Below are 16010 nucleotides of genomic sequence, written 5' to 3'. Positions count from 1 at the left end.
CTTTCAGTTTGTTCCCCTGTTTGAAATTGGCGCCGGCGGAGCGCTGCGGTCACGTGACGGAGCGTCGCCAATCAGCGTCCGTCCGTGTCTCCGCATTCTGAGCTCGAACGCGGCGGCGGCGAGGGGATCCGCGGCTGGGACGCTGCGGGGCGGGTGAGGCCGCTGGGCCGGCTCGTGGGGAGGCAGCGGCGGGGGCAGGCAGAGAGAATGCAGACTGGGCCCCGGCGGTGGCGCGCTAACGGAGATAGCTGGGACCTGGGGTGACGGCGGCGCCTGCGGTGCCCCCTCGGCCTGCTCTCCCGCGCGGCCCCGTAGCTTCCTAATCGCCCCGGGCTCCCTCCTCCCCGCCTCCCTCGGGGTCTTCCCACCTTTTTAAAGCCTACGCTGGTTGATTTCCTTACTGGGGGAGCTTGTGCTCCATGTACCTCCAACTAACGATCGTCCAGTGCCTCCGACTGGACTGAGAGTCTTTGAGGGCAGCATATAATCTTATTCAAGTTTCCTCCATTAAAAAAACTACACACCACAAACCCTACCTCAGCTCCAAATCTTCAAGTCCTGATCTCTCATCCACCCCCAATTCAAGTCAATCTTTTATATGTAATAAAGGACTTTGTTAACTTACTCAGCAAATTTTGCTGAGCACCTACTATGTACCAGGCCCTCCTAGGATACAATGGCAAAGGAGGTTCTTTCCTTACTTTGAGTTTATAGTCTAATGGGAGGAAGGGGAGGCACAGCCCTTTTCAAAGAATCAGATAAGCAAATGGAAAATTATAGCTGTGAAGTGATAAACTAGAGGTCAGTGATAACTTTGAATATCTACAATAAGGAGCTCTTGCCTTGGGTAAGTCAGGAAAAGCTTTTCTGATGAACGAAAGCTAGGTGTGAGATCTGATGCCTTTATGCAAAGAAGGGAAGGAAATTCTCAAAGCAAAGGGAATAATGTGTGAAATGTTATGGGGCAGGAGGGAGCATGGTGCTACAAAGGCTGAAGAATGTCTGAGGCGTTTCAGCTAAGAGACCTGAATGGAGTGTGTTGTGAGATGAAGCTGGAACCTGAGGAAGCAGGCAGGACTTAGTCATAACTGAGGAGTTGGTTCTTACCCAAAGATCAAACGTTTTAAGCAAAAGTGAGTCAAGATCAGGTTTGCATTTCAAAAGGTCTCTCTGCAGGGGGTGCCATAGTGGGTTAGGGTAGACCAGTTAGGCTATTGCAATACTCCAGGCCAGAATTGCTGGACTTCAAAGGGTGGTGGGGAGAGACCAGGGGAAGAGAGGGAAGAAAGAAGGAAGACAAGCTTAAGAGGTGAAATTGATGGGCTTGGTGTTGTGTTGGATGGGAGAGGGGAAAGGGAAATGTCAAGGTTTCTGGCTGAATGACGGATGATGTTCCCTACGCAAGGGTCCTGGAAGATAATCACGTTTGCAGCAGGGGTGCTGGGGAAATGATCAGGAATCCAGTTTTAAACATGCTAAGTTTGAGGTGCATTTGAGACATCTAGTTGCTGTCAAGTAAGCAGCAGGATATGTGGGTTCCGAGTACGGAGAATCCTAAGCTGAATATATAAATACTTAAGTCTAGGTGATTATTGAAATGTGAGTAGATAATTGCCTAAGAAAGGTGTAGAGAGTGAGGAAGGCTCCAAAGCACAGCCAGAGGGAAAGGCCTTAGAATAGCAAAAAGAGCTGACTTTTTAAAAAAAAAAAAAAAATTATATTGGGGAACAGTGTGTTTTTCCAGGACCCATCAGCCAAGTCAAGTTGTTTTCCATCTAGTTGCGGAGGGTGCAGCTGACTGGCCCATGTGGGAATCGAACCCATGACCTGGGTGTTATGAGCACTGCGCTCTAACCACTGAGCAAACCAGCCTCCCCAGGACTGACTTCTAATTACAGAAGAAAGAATGAGGATGGATGCAGATATATACTGGTTTGCATGTTTGAACTCTGGAAAATGTATTTCCTTTGACGTCTCCTGTATTCTTTATGAAGAAGGAAATAAGGTCATTTGTTGAGAGGGAAGGAGAGTTCTACAATTTTAAGAAAGGTAGAAAAGTTTTAGGATAATCTTTGTGGAAAATGAGTTGATCAAGGATACATAGCTGATTGCTGCACAATGTCATGTCCATTTGAGGCTGGTAAATGTCAACACTTCCTGCTGTGGCCGTTGCCACTGTCATCTCTCCAGTGGACCCCTGCAGTCTAGCTGCCTCACTGGGCTCCTGCTTCCTTTCTCATCCCTGCCCCCAACCCACCTTTTCTCACAAAGTCCCTCAAGTTATTTTTTAAAAGTATAAGTCAGATTATGTCACTGCCCTGTCCAGAACCTTTCAGTGGCTTCCTATCACATTAAGAATAATTAAATCCAGAGTCCCTAACCTTGCCTGTAAAGCCCTGTGTCACATGAACTGGTTCTCATCTGCCACTCTCCGGTTCAGCCATGCTGACCTTCCCGTTTCTTGAATGAGTCAGACGTATTCCCACCTTGTGGTCTCTGCATTTACTACTCTTGCAGCCTGGGATATTCTTTGCTCACATCTTTCTATTGTTTGCTTGTTCTCTTTTCTTCATTCAGGTCTTTGCTCAAATATCACTTTTTCAGATACTGTTTCCCCGAAAATAAGACCTAGCCAGACAATCAGCTCTAATGCGTCTTTTGGAGCAAAAATTCATATAAGACCCCATCTTATTTTAATATAATATAAGATGAGGTATAACATGACATAATATAATACTGGGTATAATATAATATAATAATATAATATAGTATAATACCCGGTCTTATATTAAGTTTTGCCCAAAAAACGCATTAGAGCTGATGGTCCGGCTAGGTCTTATTTTCGGGGAAGCTCGGTAGGTCTTCCCTGACAACCTTGTCCAAAATAGCACTCAGTCAGCCTAACCCCTTACCCTGCTTGATTTTTCTCAAGTCTTTGAAACAGGGACATCCTGACCTCTGAGTCCCAGCAAGTGCTTGGCACTCAATAAATGATCCTGGAATAAATGGTTATTCATGTTTAAATTCCTAAAATCCAGCACGGCACTTAACATATGCTTGATAAATGTTCATTGAACAAATGTTGAATGTGAACTACCGTGTTTTAAGGTGGTAGTGTAGGTATAGGAAGCTGTGCTCCCCACAACCTTGAGGTGGGGGTGGTAAGTTGATAGTAGGACAGGTTGGACGAGTATGAGGAAGAGCTTTTGTTTCTTCTCTGCAGGCATGGGTTGCAGCGGAAGCCTCTCTCCGGACCTGACTACAGCCAGCACCATGTGGTTACTAACTGCTCTTCATTCACCTATTGATGCCTCCCAGAAAAAAACGCGGCCAAACGTCCCGGAAAGCCCAGCTGCTGTTCCACCAACAACCACTGGAGGGCCCCAAACACCGCTATCGATCGCCACAGCCTCCCATCACCCACACTATGCGGGTACCCAGCAAGCCCATTGACCATAACACTATTACTTCCTGGGTAAGCCGTGGGATTCCTACTTTGACCTTTACTCTGTTAAGCTTCTCAGAATACTGACTTTTCTGCTCGCTGAACCAGGACCTCCAAAGAATAAGATTCATGGGAGCAGGGACAAGAAGGCAGTATACTCTTTCTGTCTGTTGTCAGCCATCTCTTCTGCTGTATCTTCTTTTCTAAATTCCAACTGAGGCATAGGTTAGTTGGAATCGGAGTCTTCCCCCCACATTCCTTTGAAGGAGTTCAGTATAAAAGTTTCATTACCCAGGACCTGGGTGAGAAAGCCAGATAAATGGCAGAACTAGTGAAAAATGAGATTGTTTTCTGAGCTTCATGAGAGGTGTAGAGTATTTAGCTAGGTACTCTATTTACTTGTTAATAGATTGAACCTCAAATAAACCCCACAGAAATGGCATGTGTCATATTTTGACAGTTTAAAAGCCCTGGGAAGAGACTATAGCTACCAAAGTCAAGGAAGTAGTATAAGTATAGCAAAAGCATAAACTCTGCTTAGGAGTGCTTAATAAATATAACTTGTTCAGGATTGCTTAGACAAGGCATAATACTTGCTCCATGATAGTTGAAGAAACTTAAATGTTAGATTGCCCAAATCTTATATGCCTTTCTATTACTGTTCCATTAGACAGGTAGGTATTTTTGTTTTGTGTCCATTACTATAGTGGGTCCCATTTAGGATTCTGGTTGCTGGTCATTAGATGTAGTTGCCTACCTAGGTTTATACTTGGTACTCAGCTATCCTTGCCTCTTTTTTTGATCCTTAGGTATCACCTCAGTTTGATGGAACAGCGGAAAGCTGGTTCCCAGCCAACCGGAAACGGTAACATCATCACCGAGACCAGGCAAAACATTCAAGTCGAAAATCTGCCACCTCCATGTTTCCACAGCTACCATTTGAGAGTCCACAGTCTTCTACCACTTCAGCCACACTTGGGATCCCCTTAACCAGGGAGTGCCTTAGTCAATCAGAAAAGGACATTTCCGGAAGGCGCTTAGTTCCAATGCTCAGTCCCCAGAGCTGTGGGGAACTGTCAGCACATGCACTTCAAAACTTACCTTATGTGTTCATTGCACCTGATATTCAGACCCCAGAGTCATCTTCTGGAAAGGAGGGGCCCATTCCCCCAGATCAGAGGGAAAATAGCCTGTCAAACTACTCCCTTCACACTAGTACTCCCGAGAGCCCAGATCCTGGGCCTGTTCCGGTTAAAGACACTCCTGAGGAGAAGTATGGAGTAAAGGTCACATGGAGGAGACGACGAAACCTCTTCACTTACCTCCAGGAGAGAGGGAAGCTGAGCAATAGCCAGTTCCTTGTCAAAAATTGACTAGATTTCTCAGACAGTAATCTCAAGAAATTGATTGCTGGTTTTCACCGAGTTGCTAAAGTCACTTTTCCAGCTCACAGAAGGGCACATCAGTAGAATAAATGGAAATAACACCAATAACACCAATAGAAGAAAGGTATTTTAACTAGAGCCCTGGAGTCATAAGGGAATTCAATTCCCAGATTTGCTTGTTTAAATATGTTGTTATAAACAGTTTTTAGTGTATAGACAGTTCACTTTATATTTTTCTTGTTAACATTTAAAAAATTTTAAATATCTTGTAGTAACTGTTTAAAATGTGTTTGTAAATAAATGACTGCAGAAAGTTTTTAGAGAACCTTGATTCCGACTGCCGGTATGCGCCAATGCTGCCCCTTCCACAACAGGTCTTCCTTGTTTGCTTTTACCACTGCTCATTTATCCTTTAATCACCTCATTCAAACTAATAATTCATTACACATTTTTGAGTACCAACTCTGTCAGGCTCAGTGGCAGCTTCCTCTATGACATGATGGATGAAAACACTCAAAGCAAACTCTTGACTTTTTATAGTTGAGCTGCCACCTGTGCAACCCTGGCTCATGTGCTGAAGAAAGAGCAGCAAGCCTTGTTTGGCTACAGTAGGATCAAGGGTGGTAAAGGGGACATGGGTAAGTTACTTAGGTTTGTTGTGTTTCGGTTTTTTATTTTCAGCCAAAGCTGTAAATAAATAAGGTGGGAAAATGATTTCTTGGGGTAACTTTAAAATGTATGTAAGTAAACGTGGAAACTTTTCAGAGAATACTAATTGTAATTAACCTTTTCACTGCGTTAATTGATTTCAAGTTTGTTCTCCAAAATGTGTCAAAAATCCAGAAAATAATTACAGTATTTATATTTTTAAGTAAATACAGCTAAGGTGCGACATTTTATTAAAATAAATGATTAAAGTATAAAAATGTCCTATTGTTATTCATTCTTGAACAACACAAAAATATAGAAAAATGTGCATCTGCTTTCCTAAACTTCTTTTCTGGAACACTGAGCTCGTTGGGTTAGGTTGAATGCCCCAGTTAGCGTCATGGAAATGTCATTGGACTATAGACGAAAGTCGCAGTGAAAATGTTAGTGCAGTACTGCCCAGTCAACAAAATGTATCCATTATCCTTCGACCAATACAAATAGCATCTCATGCAACTCCATTCACTCAGCTTTAAGAACATACTCTGTGTCAGGTCCAGTCTCAGGTAGACAAGCAAGGATTATTCTGTTTATTTTATAGATGGGAATTTGAAGCACAGATAATGAACCGTGTTCAGTGTCACAGAGTGAGTGGAGGCTGACCCAGCAAGTGCAATGCTCTGCTTTTCTATCTTGTGCCAACTTCTAGGCCTCATAGAAATTCAAAAGCAATGTGGGAACAACTTTGACTTTGGAATGCTATAAACTCAACTCAACTTGCGATAACTTCTGTCAGGATGTTTTGTGGGGACTATAATGCTGTATGTAAGTTGATGGAGAGAAAGGAAGTGATGGTTGAAGACAAGATTTATTGGAAACGAGAGTACAGCTTTAGATAGTGGATTTCTTTAAGGTGTTTGGATGTCTGAAGGTGGTCCATAGGTAAATACTGTGTTTCCCTGAAAATGAGACCGGGTCTTATGTTAATTTTTGCTCCATTAGGGCTTATTTTCAGGGGATGTCTTATTTTTTCGTGCACAACAACCTACATTTATGCAGTTACAGTCATGTCATCTTCTGGAACACCGTCATAACGAACTACATGTGTACGTCTGGCTGAGATCTTAACTGGGGCTTATTTTCTGGGTAGGTCTTATATTCAGGAAACACGGTAGTAAAGATTCTTAGGAGAGTGTAGAGCAGGGCTAGGAATGCTTTAAAAGCTTGGGCTGGGTTCGGGGAGGCTGAGGGAGTTCTGTGCTGTTGCAGGGCCAGAGCAGGTAACTCTAAGATGCATTTCAGTGGGAATGACTGCTGGCGAGGCTACAAGTGTGGTTCCTGGTTAGGCTCTGGTGTGTCCGGAAGGGATCCGACTGTGAGGGAGCCGGCAGAAGTCTGTAAACCTTAACATTACAGACCTCGGGAAGCGCTCTGGATGGTTACTGTGTGCAAACCGCGGGGGTGCGGGAGGCCGGTCCACGTGTGGCGGTTAGTGGGGGTTGGGCGGCTCCTCCGACAGACTGGCTTCCTGGCGGCGGGAGCCAACGCCGCTGACGGAAACACATTCTTCCATCTCGGCCCCTTCTCTCAGCGAGCTCTACAGGGATCCAAACCTAGCGCGTCATCCCCGCGCGGGCGCAGGCGCCGGCGCCTTTAACTCGGGGTTCCTCTGTTCCTTAGATACCCTCCCGCAACGCGGCAAGAGCCAATCAGAGAGGAGCGGCGGGCCCGTGGGCCAATAGGCGGTGGCGACAGTGCTTGGTGCGGTTGTCAGGGGGCGGGGCCGGTTGCTGGCCAGGCTTGCCACCCTAGCAGCCGAGTAGGTGGCGGGTTCTGGACGTGCTGGCCACTTTCTGAGCTGCGGTGATGGAGGCGTCGCGCTGCCGACTCGGACCCTGCGGGGACAGGTCAGAAAGGGGTGGTGGCTGGTCTCATCTTGAGTGGGGCGGAGGGCCGGAGGGAGCCAGTGGAGGTCCTCTTTGGAAGCTCTGAAGGAAAGGGCGGTGGGCTCAAGTGCGGGAGGGAGGGACTGGTTTGCAGCCTCCTCTTCCCTCCGCGGCGGAGGACCCCTCCCTTTTCCCGGCAGAGCTGTGGGGAGCGGCGGCTGCCCCCGGAGCAGGGACTAGGTGTTCAGTCCCTGCTTGGGAAACTCTTGGGAGTTTTCGTTGTGAGCTCGCCTTGCCCTCTGTGGGCCTCGCTTTCTCAAAACGCGTTAGCCCTGCGCCTCCCCACCGCCTAGGAGTGTCATACGTGAGATTGGATGAAGTCTCTCCCGGGGTCATCGAAGCGAAATTTAATAATTTGCTCTAAAGCCGTCGCTTTCGGCCGGCAGTGCTGAATTCTGGAACAGAATCCGAGGGCTGAAAACGCAAAACTATTCTTCTTTTGCCTCTATGTGCTCTATAGTAATTATCTCTTAGTCAGGATGGGCTGCCTTGCTTGCAGCGTACCATAGCTCCTCTTTCTCTGCCATGTCCCTTTTTTGTGCCTCGGCCAGAAGTAAAACGACCCGAAATCTCAATTTCTTATGTGCCAGCTTAATGAAAAGTTAATGGGGAGCGGCGCGAAATCACTGCTTTAAAACTTTGGCATTGTCTGAAGATTTAAATCTTACACCTCAACTCTACTCTCCTCTTTTTAGACCGTTACCACGGCAAATAAAGATTTAGCATGTAAGGATTTAGTCCGATATTTAGAATAATAGGTATTTAAACAATTCTAAACCGTTTAAAAACGTCGCGAAGGAGGCATTGGGGTAAAGAATACCCATTTTCTTCTTTCATCAGGTTTTATTTACGTAATAACTGCTGTGTGGAATTTGTTCACTGCACTTTTTTTTAAGTCGACAGAAAAATAACCTACATTTTCAAGTATAAATACGGAGGTGCTCAGAGGATGTCAAGTTAAAATTGAGCGTTTTCGTTGAATTCAGATGGTATTTCTTCAGTTGTGGGCACTCAGTAAATCTTAACTGAATGAATTTAAGGCAGTGAATTTCATGGGTACGAGATGTTTGATCTGACTTATGATTTTGGTGTGTGTGGGGGAAACATGGAATTGACTTTGAAATTCAGAATGGTTAATTATTGGACCTGAAGTTTCAAGGGATAATTTTAAAGTTTTCCCCGTCTTCTTCCCAAAGAAACCAGCTCTTTAATTTAGAAATTGACATCAAAGGGGAATGTGTGAGTCACCAAATGTTTCTCCGCCTTAGGTAATATTAATGCAGCCTCTATTACTGTTTAACTCATTTGTTGTTGAGAGAGAGTGGAATGTCTCTTGCTTTTTGGCTCCTGGTTGTGTGTTTAATGTTTTTCATGAAATACGTTGAGAGAGTTTTTGTCATTAATACCTCTTGATGTGAAGTATTACATCCAACTTTTAAGTTTCCTATGACTTTTTTTCCTTCTTTGAATTATGTGACTGTTTTACCATGAGGCAGATTTATTTTCAACAAAGTAGAAAAATTATTAACAAATAAACTTCAAATATTTTTCCTATATCTGAAACATTTAGAGAAAATTGGAGATGGAATTTGAAACAACACTCTGAGGACCTTTGTTGAGGCTACTAGGCATTTGACATTATAGATTCCCTGTAGATGACAGTGATTGGCTGGTGCTGGAATTTGAGCTCTCTCTGGCTTTTTGTTCCTGATCAAGAATTGAACTTGCGGTAAGAGAGACTTTTCAGTATGATGTGACCTTGTGACCCAGAGGTGACTAAGAAAGTCCTCACCTGTGGTTTATCCGTATGCCATGATTTCTCTTTAGAACTATGAACAGTAGCAGTAGCTGGAGCGTCTGTCTTGGCCAGGCTTGTTATCCTTTTCATGTTCTCCCTTTTTACAATGTTTCATCAGATCAACAAATTGTTGGCAAACAGACTTAGCCAGTGCTTAAAAATTCTTAGATTAACTAATACGTGACTACAGTATGTTTGGCAAATATCAGCAAGTACAGTAAAGGCCTGATAACCTCTAACATGCATGTGTTTCTCCAATTGTGAAGGCTACATACAGACCTAGAAAGGATAGGAAGTAATACATTTCCTTTCTTCCAAGATCTTTCTGTCCAAGCAGACAGACTCAGACATTTTTTGGAACAGTTCCATTTCTGGCTTCTCGTCTTCCTTTCTGTGGAAACTCTTGTTTCCGCTGGACCTGTCCCCATTAAAAGAAAAGGTTAACGTTTCTTCTTACCAAGAGGAAAAGTATGCTTGAATTACTCAGAGAAGTAGTTAAAGCTGTCTTGCTTCTCTGTATTTGAGGACTTCAGGACTCGAAGGGGCCTTGATAATTTCCTTAGTTCTATTTGAGAGTAGTTCCGCAGTGGAATTGTTACGGCTTCTTTCAAACAAGAATTTTCTGTCATCGCCTTTCTAAGTCAATGCACTAGGAAGAAACTCTTTGTACTGCCGAATCTATTCAGCCTCATCAGACGTCCTTAGTTCTTAATAATGAAACCGGCAACATTCTCCTGGCCTGGTTACAGCTTCAATCCTCTCAGCCTGAGAGAAGACACGTTATCCATGTGCTGATTGATGTGCTGTCTGTATCCACTCAGTACTTGGTGTGAGTCTTGATAATGGGGTTGTCATCTCTGCCCCTTTCTTTGCCTTAGAACTTCTGTGAAAGCATTAGTGACGAGCATGAGTCACAGACCCTCTGGAGGATCACAGTTCTGAAAAGAATTACAGTAGTCCTTTCATTGTTCATAAGAAGATGGCACTTGCTGTTTTACCACATGGCGTTGTAATGAGGGTGAGACACTGGAAGCTTCTGCTGGGTTCCCGAGCGCCAGTCCCAACTTTTTCTTCCTCTCGCAGTGTGATCCTGAGCAGCTCATCATCTCTTTTGGCTTCACTTTTCTCTGAAAAATGAGGGCTTCTTCAGATTCCCTCAGTTATTTATTACGAATTAATAAAGTGATAAATATATATCATTTAAATGAACATGGCTCACATTTCAAAAGGTACAAAATGCTATTTCGTGAAAAGTATGTCTTTTCTCATTGTCTCCATGTCACCTGGTTCATTCATTGATAGGTTTCTTAGAGTGCCTTCCCAAAATAGTCTATGTGTTGAATAATCCTTTCCCAGACTTAAAATTTGATGATTTTGAGTTTCAGGGTAAGATATCTCAACTCTGATATCTACTTTCATCATAAGCAAGCTCTATTTTTAGAATATGATCTATAGTTGCTGCAAGTTTTAATTTTTCTACAATAATTAATACAGAGGGTGCCAACAAATGTATACACATTTTAAGAAGGGAAAAAACCTGTATTAAAATTGTTATACTTGATATATACCAATAACAAAAGATGAATGCACGTCACATTTGACTTCTGCAATTACAAGAGGTGCTCCAAGTGGTTACCATCAGTATAGTGGTAATACAGTTTTATCCTTTCTTAAAATGTATATACATTTCTTTTGGCACCCTCTGTATATAGAAAATAGGACTGTATGAAGAAAATAAGAATTGTTTTTCAGATAGGCTTCTGGAAAAATAAATCATTCTATTTAGCTTTGCAGGAAGAAACTTGAATAAATCTATAGTTTGCCTTTGATTTTAGGTTTTAGAATGAAACAAATTTAATAGAAGATTGACTTGGTTTCCTATTGAAACTTAATGTCATTTTGTTGTGCTAATTTGGTTGTCATATAGGTTAGAGGCAAAGTGGAGAGGAGTTTTTTGACTAAGTAAAATTCTTAAACTGTGTTTTTAAACAGGGAAGATCTGTAAAGATAAAATTATCAATAATAATGGCTTATATTTGTTTATCTTTTGCAGCGTTCATAATTCTTTCACATTTTTGGTCTCTTTTGAGCTTCATAACACTGAAGAGGGAAGGGCTGGTGTTATTATTTTTATTTTATAAATGGGGAAATTAAGGCTTAGAAAGGTGGGATACCTAAGATCACGACAAATATATAGTTAAAAGTAAAATCCAGGCTTTTGACTTCTAGTCTCTTTTCTTTTTCTCACGTATTATCCAACTACCTATTCCAGATACTCTGGATGCCATTTGTGCATATAAATGATAACAGCTGATACCGACTGCATTCTAATTATTTTTAGGGAGAGCAGTTGAAGAAATCAGACATTTTAGGGACGTAAAATGAGGGTTAATTTCATCCAATGGAAAGGGAGTGGAAATATTTATTTGGTATTGTTAGGCAAAGGAATTTCATCTTTCCACAAGAAAGAGAAGGGGAATAATAGCATATCTGAAGAGAGAAAATGTCGCCCCTGAATGAAGAAGAATAAAGCAAAAGATGGAATGAACTTAGATTCTGAGTAATGTCCCATTTTAAATCTATAAAGAATAGATCCTTTTAACTTCTGGATCAAATAAATTTTTTTTTTTTTTCCCCAAAGCCAGGGGTATCACACTCCCTGACTTCAAACTATACTACAAAGCTACAATAAAATAGTATGTTATTAGCAAAAAAACAGACACAGACAATGCAATAAGATTGAGAGCCCCCAAATAAACCCACATGTATATGTGCAACTAATTTTCAACAAACAAGTCAAAAACATACAATGCAGAAAAGAAAGCCTCTTCACTAACTAGTGCTGAGAAAATTGGAAAGCCACATAGAAAAGAATAAAACTGACTGCTATTTGACACCATACACAAAAATGAACTCAAAATGGATCAAAGACCTAAATATAAGAACTGAAACAATAAAATACATAGAAGAAAATATAGGTACTGAACTTATGGGCCCTGAACTCAGAGAAGATTTTATGAACTTGACCTCAAAGGCAAGGGAAGTAAAAGCAAAAATAGATGAATGGGACTACATCAGACTAAAAAGCTTCTGCACAGCAAAAGAAACCATGAACAGGACAAAAAGGCAACTAACCAAATGGGAGGAGATATTTGCAAACAATACCTCCATTAAGGGGCTAATATCCAAATTATATAAAGAACTCGTACAACTCAACAACTATAAAACCAAACAATCCTATTAAAAATGGGCAAAGTACCTGAACAGACACTTTTCCCAAGAAGACATACAAATGGCCAACAGATATATGAAAAGATGCTCAACTTCATTAGCCACAATGAGATACCACCTCAACTGGTTAGAATGGCTATTATCAATAAGGCAAGAAATAACCGGTGTTGGAGAGGCTGAGCTGTCACTGAGCTCCCAGTGGGCGGCCGGATGGCTCAGTGGGTTGGAGCGCATGCTCTTAACAGTGTTGCCAGTTTGACTTCCACAAGGGATGGTGAGCTTTGCCTCCCACCCCTCCTCAACCCCCCCTGACCCTGCCCCGACTAGATTGAAAACAGGGACTGGACTTGGAGCTGAGCTGCGCCCTCCACAACAAAGACTAAAGGACAGCAACTTGACTTGGAGCTGATGGGTCCTGGGAAAAACACACTATTCCCCAATAAAGTCCTGGAAATACACACTGTTCCCCTGTCCCCCCCCCCAAAAAAAAAAAGATATCAAAAGATATGGTGAATGTTTAAATAAAAAAATTTATTACAGTAAAAGACACATTGCCATTAATCCCCCTCAAAATCCTCCCCCTCACTTCCAACATACCTACCTCGTTGTTCTTGCCACTTTCTGAAGCAGCTCTGGCAGTCCTCTTTCGTGAGTGTTTTTAACTCATCGTCTATCATGACAACGCTCTGTGTCACACATCACTTCTGGTACGGGAATTTCTATCAAATAAAAACATTACAGTGTGTCCTTATCCACCGTATTCACCGGATCTGGCACCGGGAGACTTCTGGCTCTTCCCCGAAGTCAAAATGACCATGAAAGGTAAATGTTTTGAATCAATTCAGGACATGGAAGCAGCCTCGACGCACAACTGAAGACACTCATATATTTTATTAATTGCTCATCTATCGACAGAGACTATATTATGCTCAGTTTTATCCTATTGAAAACAATAACATCTTTGTTACATGTATCTTTGTATATTTGGCCTAATATTTTGTATGTTTAAGGATGCAGAGTTTAAATTTTGGTAGAGGTTGCTAAATTTCCCTCCAGAAAGGTTATAAATTTTTTCTTTAGATTGTAAATGCTCATTTTGAAATACAGCAATGATCCATTCTTGTTGCTCAGTCCCTTGTATGTACATGATGAGTACACAGTTGGTACTTAGTAAGTATTTACAGGTGATAAAGATGAGTGTACAGCTGAGGGGCTACCTGTAATTTGGATAAGAACCAATTAAAGCTGGACGAGCGAGACAAAGAATATAAAGCTAACTAAAGCAAAACTCAACAACTAACAGCAAATTTGCTTATGAAAGTAGGAACAACGGTAGCCAAGATTATATAGCTAACATTATAGCCTTTGTAGATGAAACAAAGCACATTGTTGAGTTCAAGATTTTTACTGGCAATTGTGATAGGGAATGGCCACAACATTTTTATCAGAAGTGTTATAATAGGAATTTTGATTCACAGGTGCAAGAGTTAGAGTTCTGGTTAGCAAAGTATAATTGAATGTATAATTGGAAGATGTACCACCTTGTAGCTATGAAGATTAATCATCATTGTTTGGTTTTCAGATGTCGTTTGATAAAAGAATTAGCAGCACAGTGAGCTAAAATTTAAGAATGTATGTAAAAATCACTGCTGCCAGCTTTTTTCATGTAGAATAATAACCTCAGACTGATTATTCCTGTCCGTGAAACTAAAGGTCTATTATGTGATGTAACGGATACTGAGTATAGTTTGAAACATTGTCCCAATTAAGTATATAACTGACAGAAAAATAAATGAGAAAACCAAAGAATAGAGCAGAAGCCTCTATCATCTCAGCAACTGGGTTGATTGCATCTCTGAGATTTACTTTTTAAAAGACTATGGTAATATGTACAGCCAATAGGGTAGGTACTATTTTACTAAATCTGTGCAAGATTTATCTGAGGTTTAAAACTGAAAATCAGTTTTTTTCTTTTTTTAAAAGAAAAATGGTTTTAGGCTTACCTGTATTGAAATTATATCTCATAATTAGGCAAGGTAACCAGATAATCGCTTGTCATTTGCTTAATTATTTTCTGTAGCCATACAGCTATAAAATAGGGATGATAATATCTAATTTTTACCTACTTTGCAAAGTCAAAGTAAGGGATGATGAATTAGAATATTACTTTAAGGCATAAGTAAGAGGGATCTTTTTCATGTAACTTTAAAATTCATTTACTTATCAAATATTTCACATCCTCCAAGTTCTGTGCACCATGTCTCACTAGTCATTTTAGAAAGTACTGATGTCTGTGAGTGAGGTTTTTTTTTTGTAATTTTGCTTTTCTTTTGAGTGTTGGAAGTGTCTCTAAAGTCATGAAAGTAATTACTGTGTATGTCACTTAAGAGCTTATCAGAAGCATTGATTTGGTAGTTGCTCCGTTGTAGTGAAAATGAGAACTCCCAGAGAAGTGTAGAGCCTATCTCCAGATACCACAGCTGTAGCATAAACACTGTATGAAAGATACTGATGTGGATAAATTTAGCTTCATGACACACAAGCTTGCAATTGAACCATAGGTGTACACCCGCTTTCTTACTAGAGCGCGGCCAGAAATGTCTAGTGCCTGCCCGAAGCTGAGCAAGTAGCTCCTGACGGTGCTCTGGCAGTTCATATTCCTAACTGTGATAATGGCATCAGTTTCAATTTCTAGTTTAAAAATGATCAACAAAACTTAAAGTCATTTTTTTCATTTTAGAATTCTACCATGTGGAGCCTCTGAGTATATTCTGAGTGAGCACGTGCTGCGGTTAGTACTGATCGTAACTCAGACGCGGGTTGGTTGCTTCATGGCAGAGCATGGCTGCCTCCTATAGTGATTTCAACCATTTATCGTATCAAATTGTTTTATTCTCAGTCACGTGTAATGGGCCAGAAAGTTAACTTATGATACATTTTTTTAAAATGCCTTTATGTGGTACAAAATTCAGAAGCATCAAAAGTGTGTGTAATGAAAAGTGAGGCTACTTCCCATCCCCTACCTATTTAGTTTTCTGCCCTGAAGGCAACGCTGATAACGTCTTACTGTGTATCCTTCTAAAGATATTCTCTGCATTTCATTCCTTCAGTGAATGGTAGTGAGTGGACTGTTCCGGTGGTTTGCCCCTTGCCCTTTTCCAATAATTAAGACACCTTGGGACAGAGTTTAAAATCAGTGCCTCCATATTTCTGTATTTTATTCATATCGGTGCAACAGTAATAGCTACAAAGTCTATATAAAGTTTAATGTATAATCATACTGGGCAGTTGGCTAAAGTCAGGAAGTAGTAAGTGAATAATAGAAACAAAAATTTGTAAATTTGCCTAAAGATGAGTTTCTCTGGGAGTATAAATTGTGTTTATTAGTGATCAGAAATCTTATATTTCATACCAATGTATTTTTAATATTTTGAAAACTAATGCTACAAAAAGTAAGTATGCAATCATTATTTACAATTGGGCTTTTTTATTTATTGGGAATAAGGAAATAACGAAACTGGGTCGCTCTTGTCCTTTCTATTTTGTCTGTCAACTTG

General features: G+C 41.3%; 2 protein-coding genes across 2 annotated transcripts in view; both read left to right on the top strand.

Moving 5' to 3' along the window:
* The first annotated feature begins 38 nt into the window (after positions 1–38).
* On the top strand, positions 39–5544 carry LOC148759142 (RAD9, HUS1, RAD1-interacting nuclear orphan protein 1-like). The gene is given in 3 exon segments (XM_088802106.1): positions 39–153; positions 3224–3475; positions 4255–5544. Coding segments are annotated over 2 exon segments (732 nt in total). The 5' UTR covers positions 39–153; positions 3224–3307; the 3' UTR covers positions 4819–5544.
* Positions 5545–7230: 1686 nt separating this feature from the next.
* The window catches only part of LOC148759140 (tubby-related protein 3-like), a 61067-nt gene continuing 52287 nt past the window's right edge, over positions 7231–16010 (top strand). Inside the window, 1 exon segment of the mRNA XM_088802095.1 lies at positions 7231–7385. Coding sequence (XP_088658221.1) covers positions 7345–7385 — 41 coding nt within the window. The 5' untranslated portion in view covers positions 7231–7344.

This window comes from Rhinolophus sinicus, chromosome 1, assembly GCF_057876585.1.
Source record: "Rhinolophus sinicus isolate RSI-liver-muscle chromosome 1, RSI-T2T, whole genome shotgun sequence".
NCBI lineage: Eukaryota > Metazoa > Chordata > Mammalia > Chiroptera > Rhinolophidae > Rhinolophus > Rhinolophus sinicus.
The sequence above is the reverse complement of the archived record's forward strand: the minus strand, read 5'-3'. Positions and strand labels throughout refer to the sequence as shown.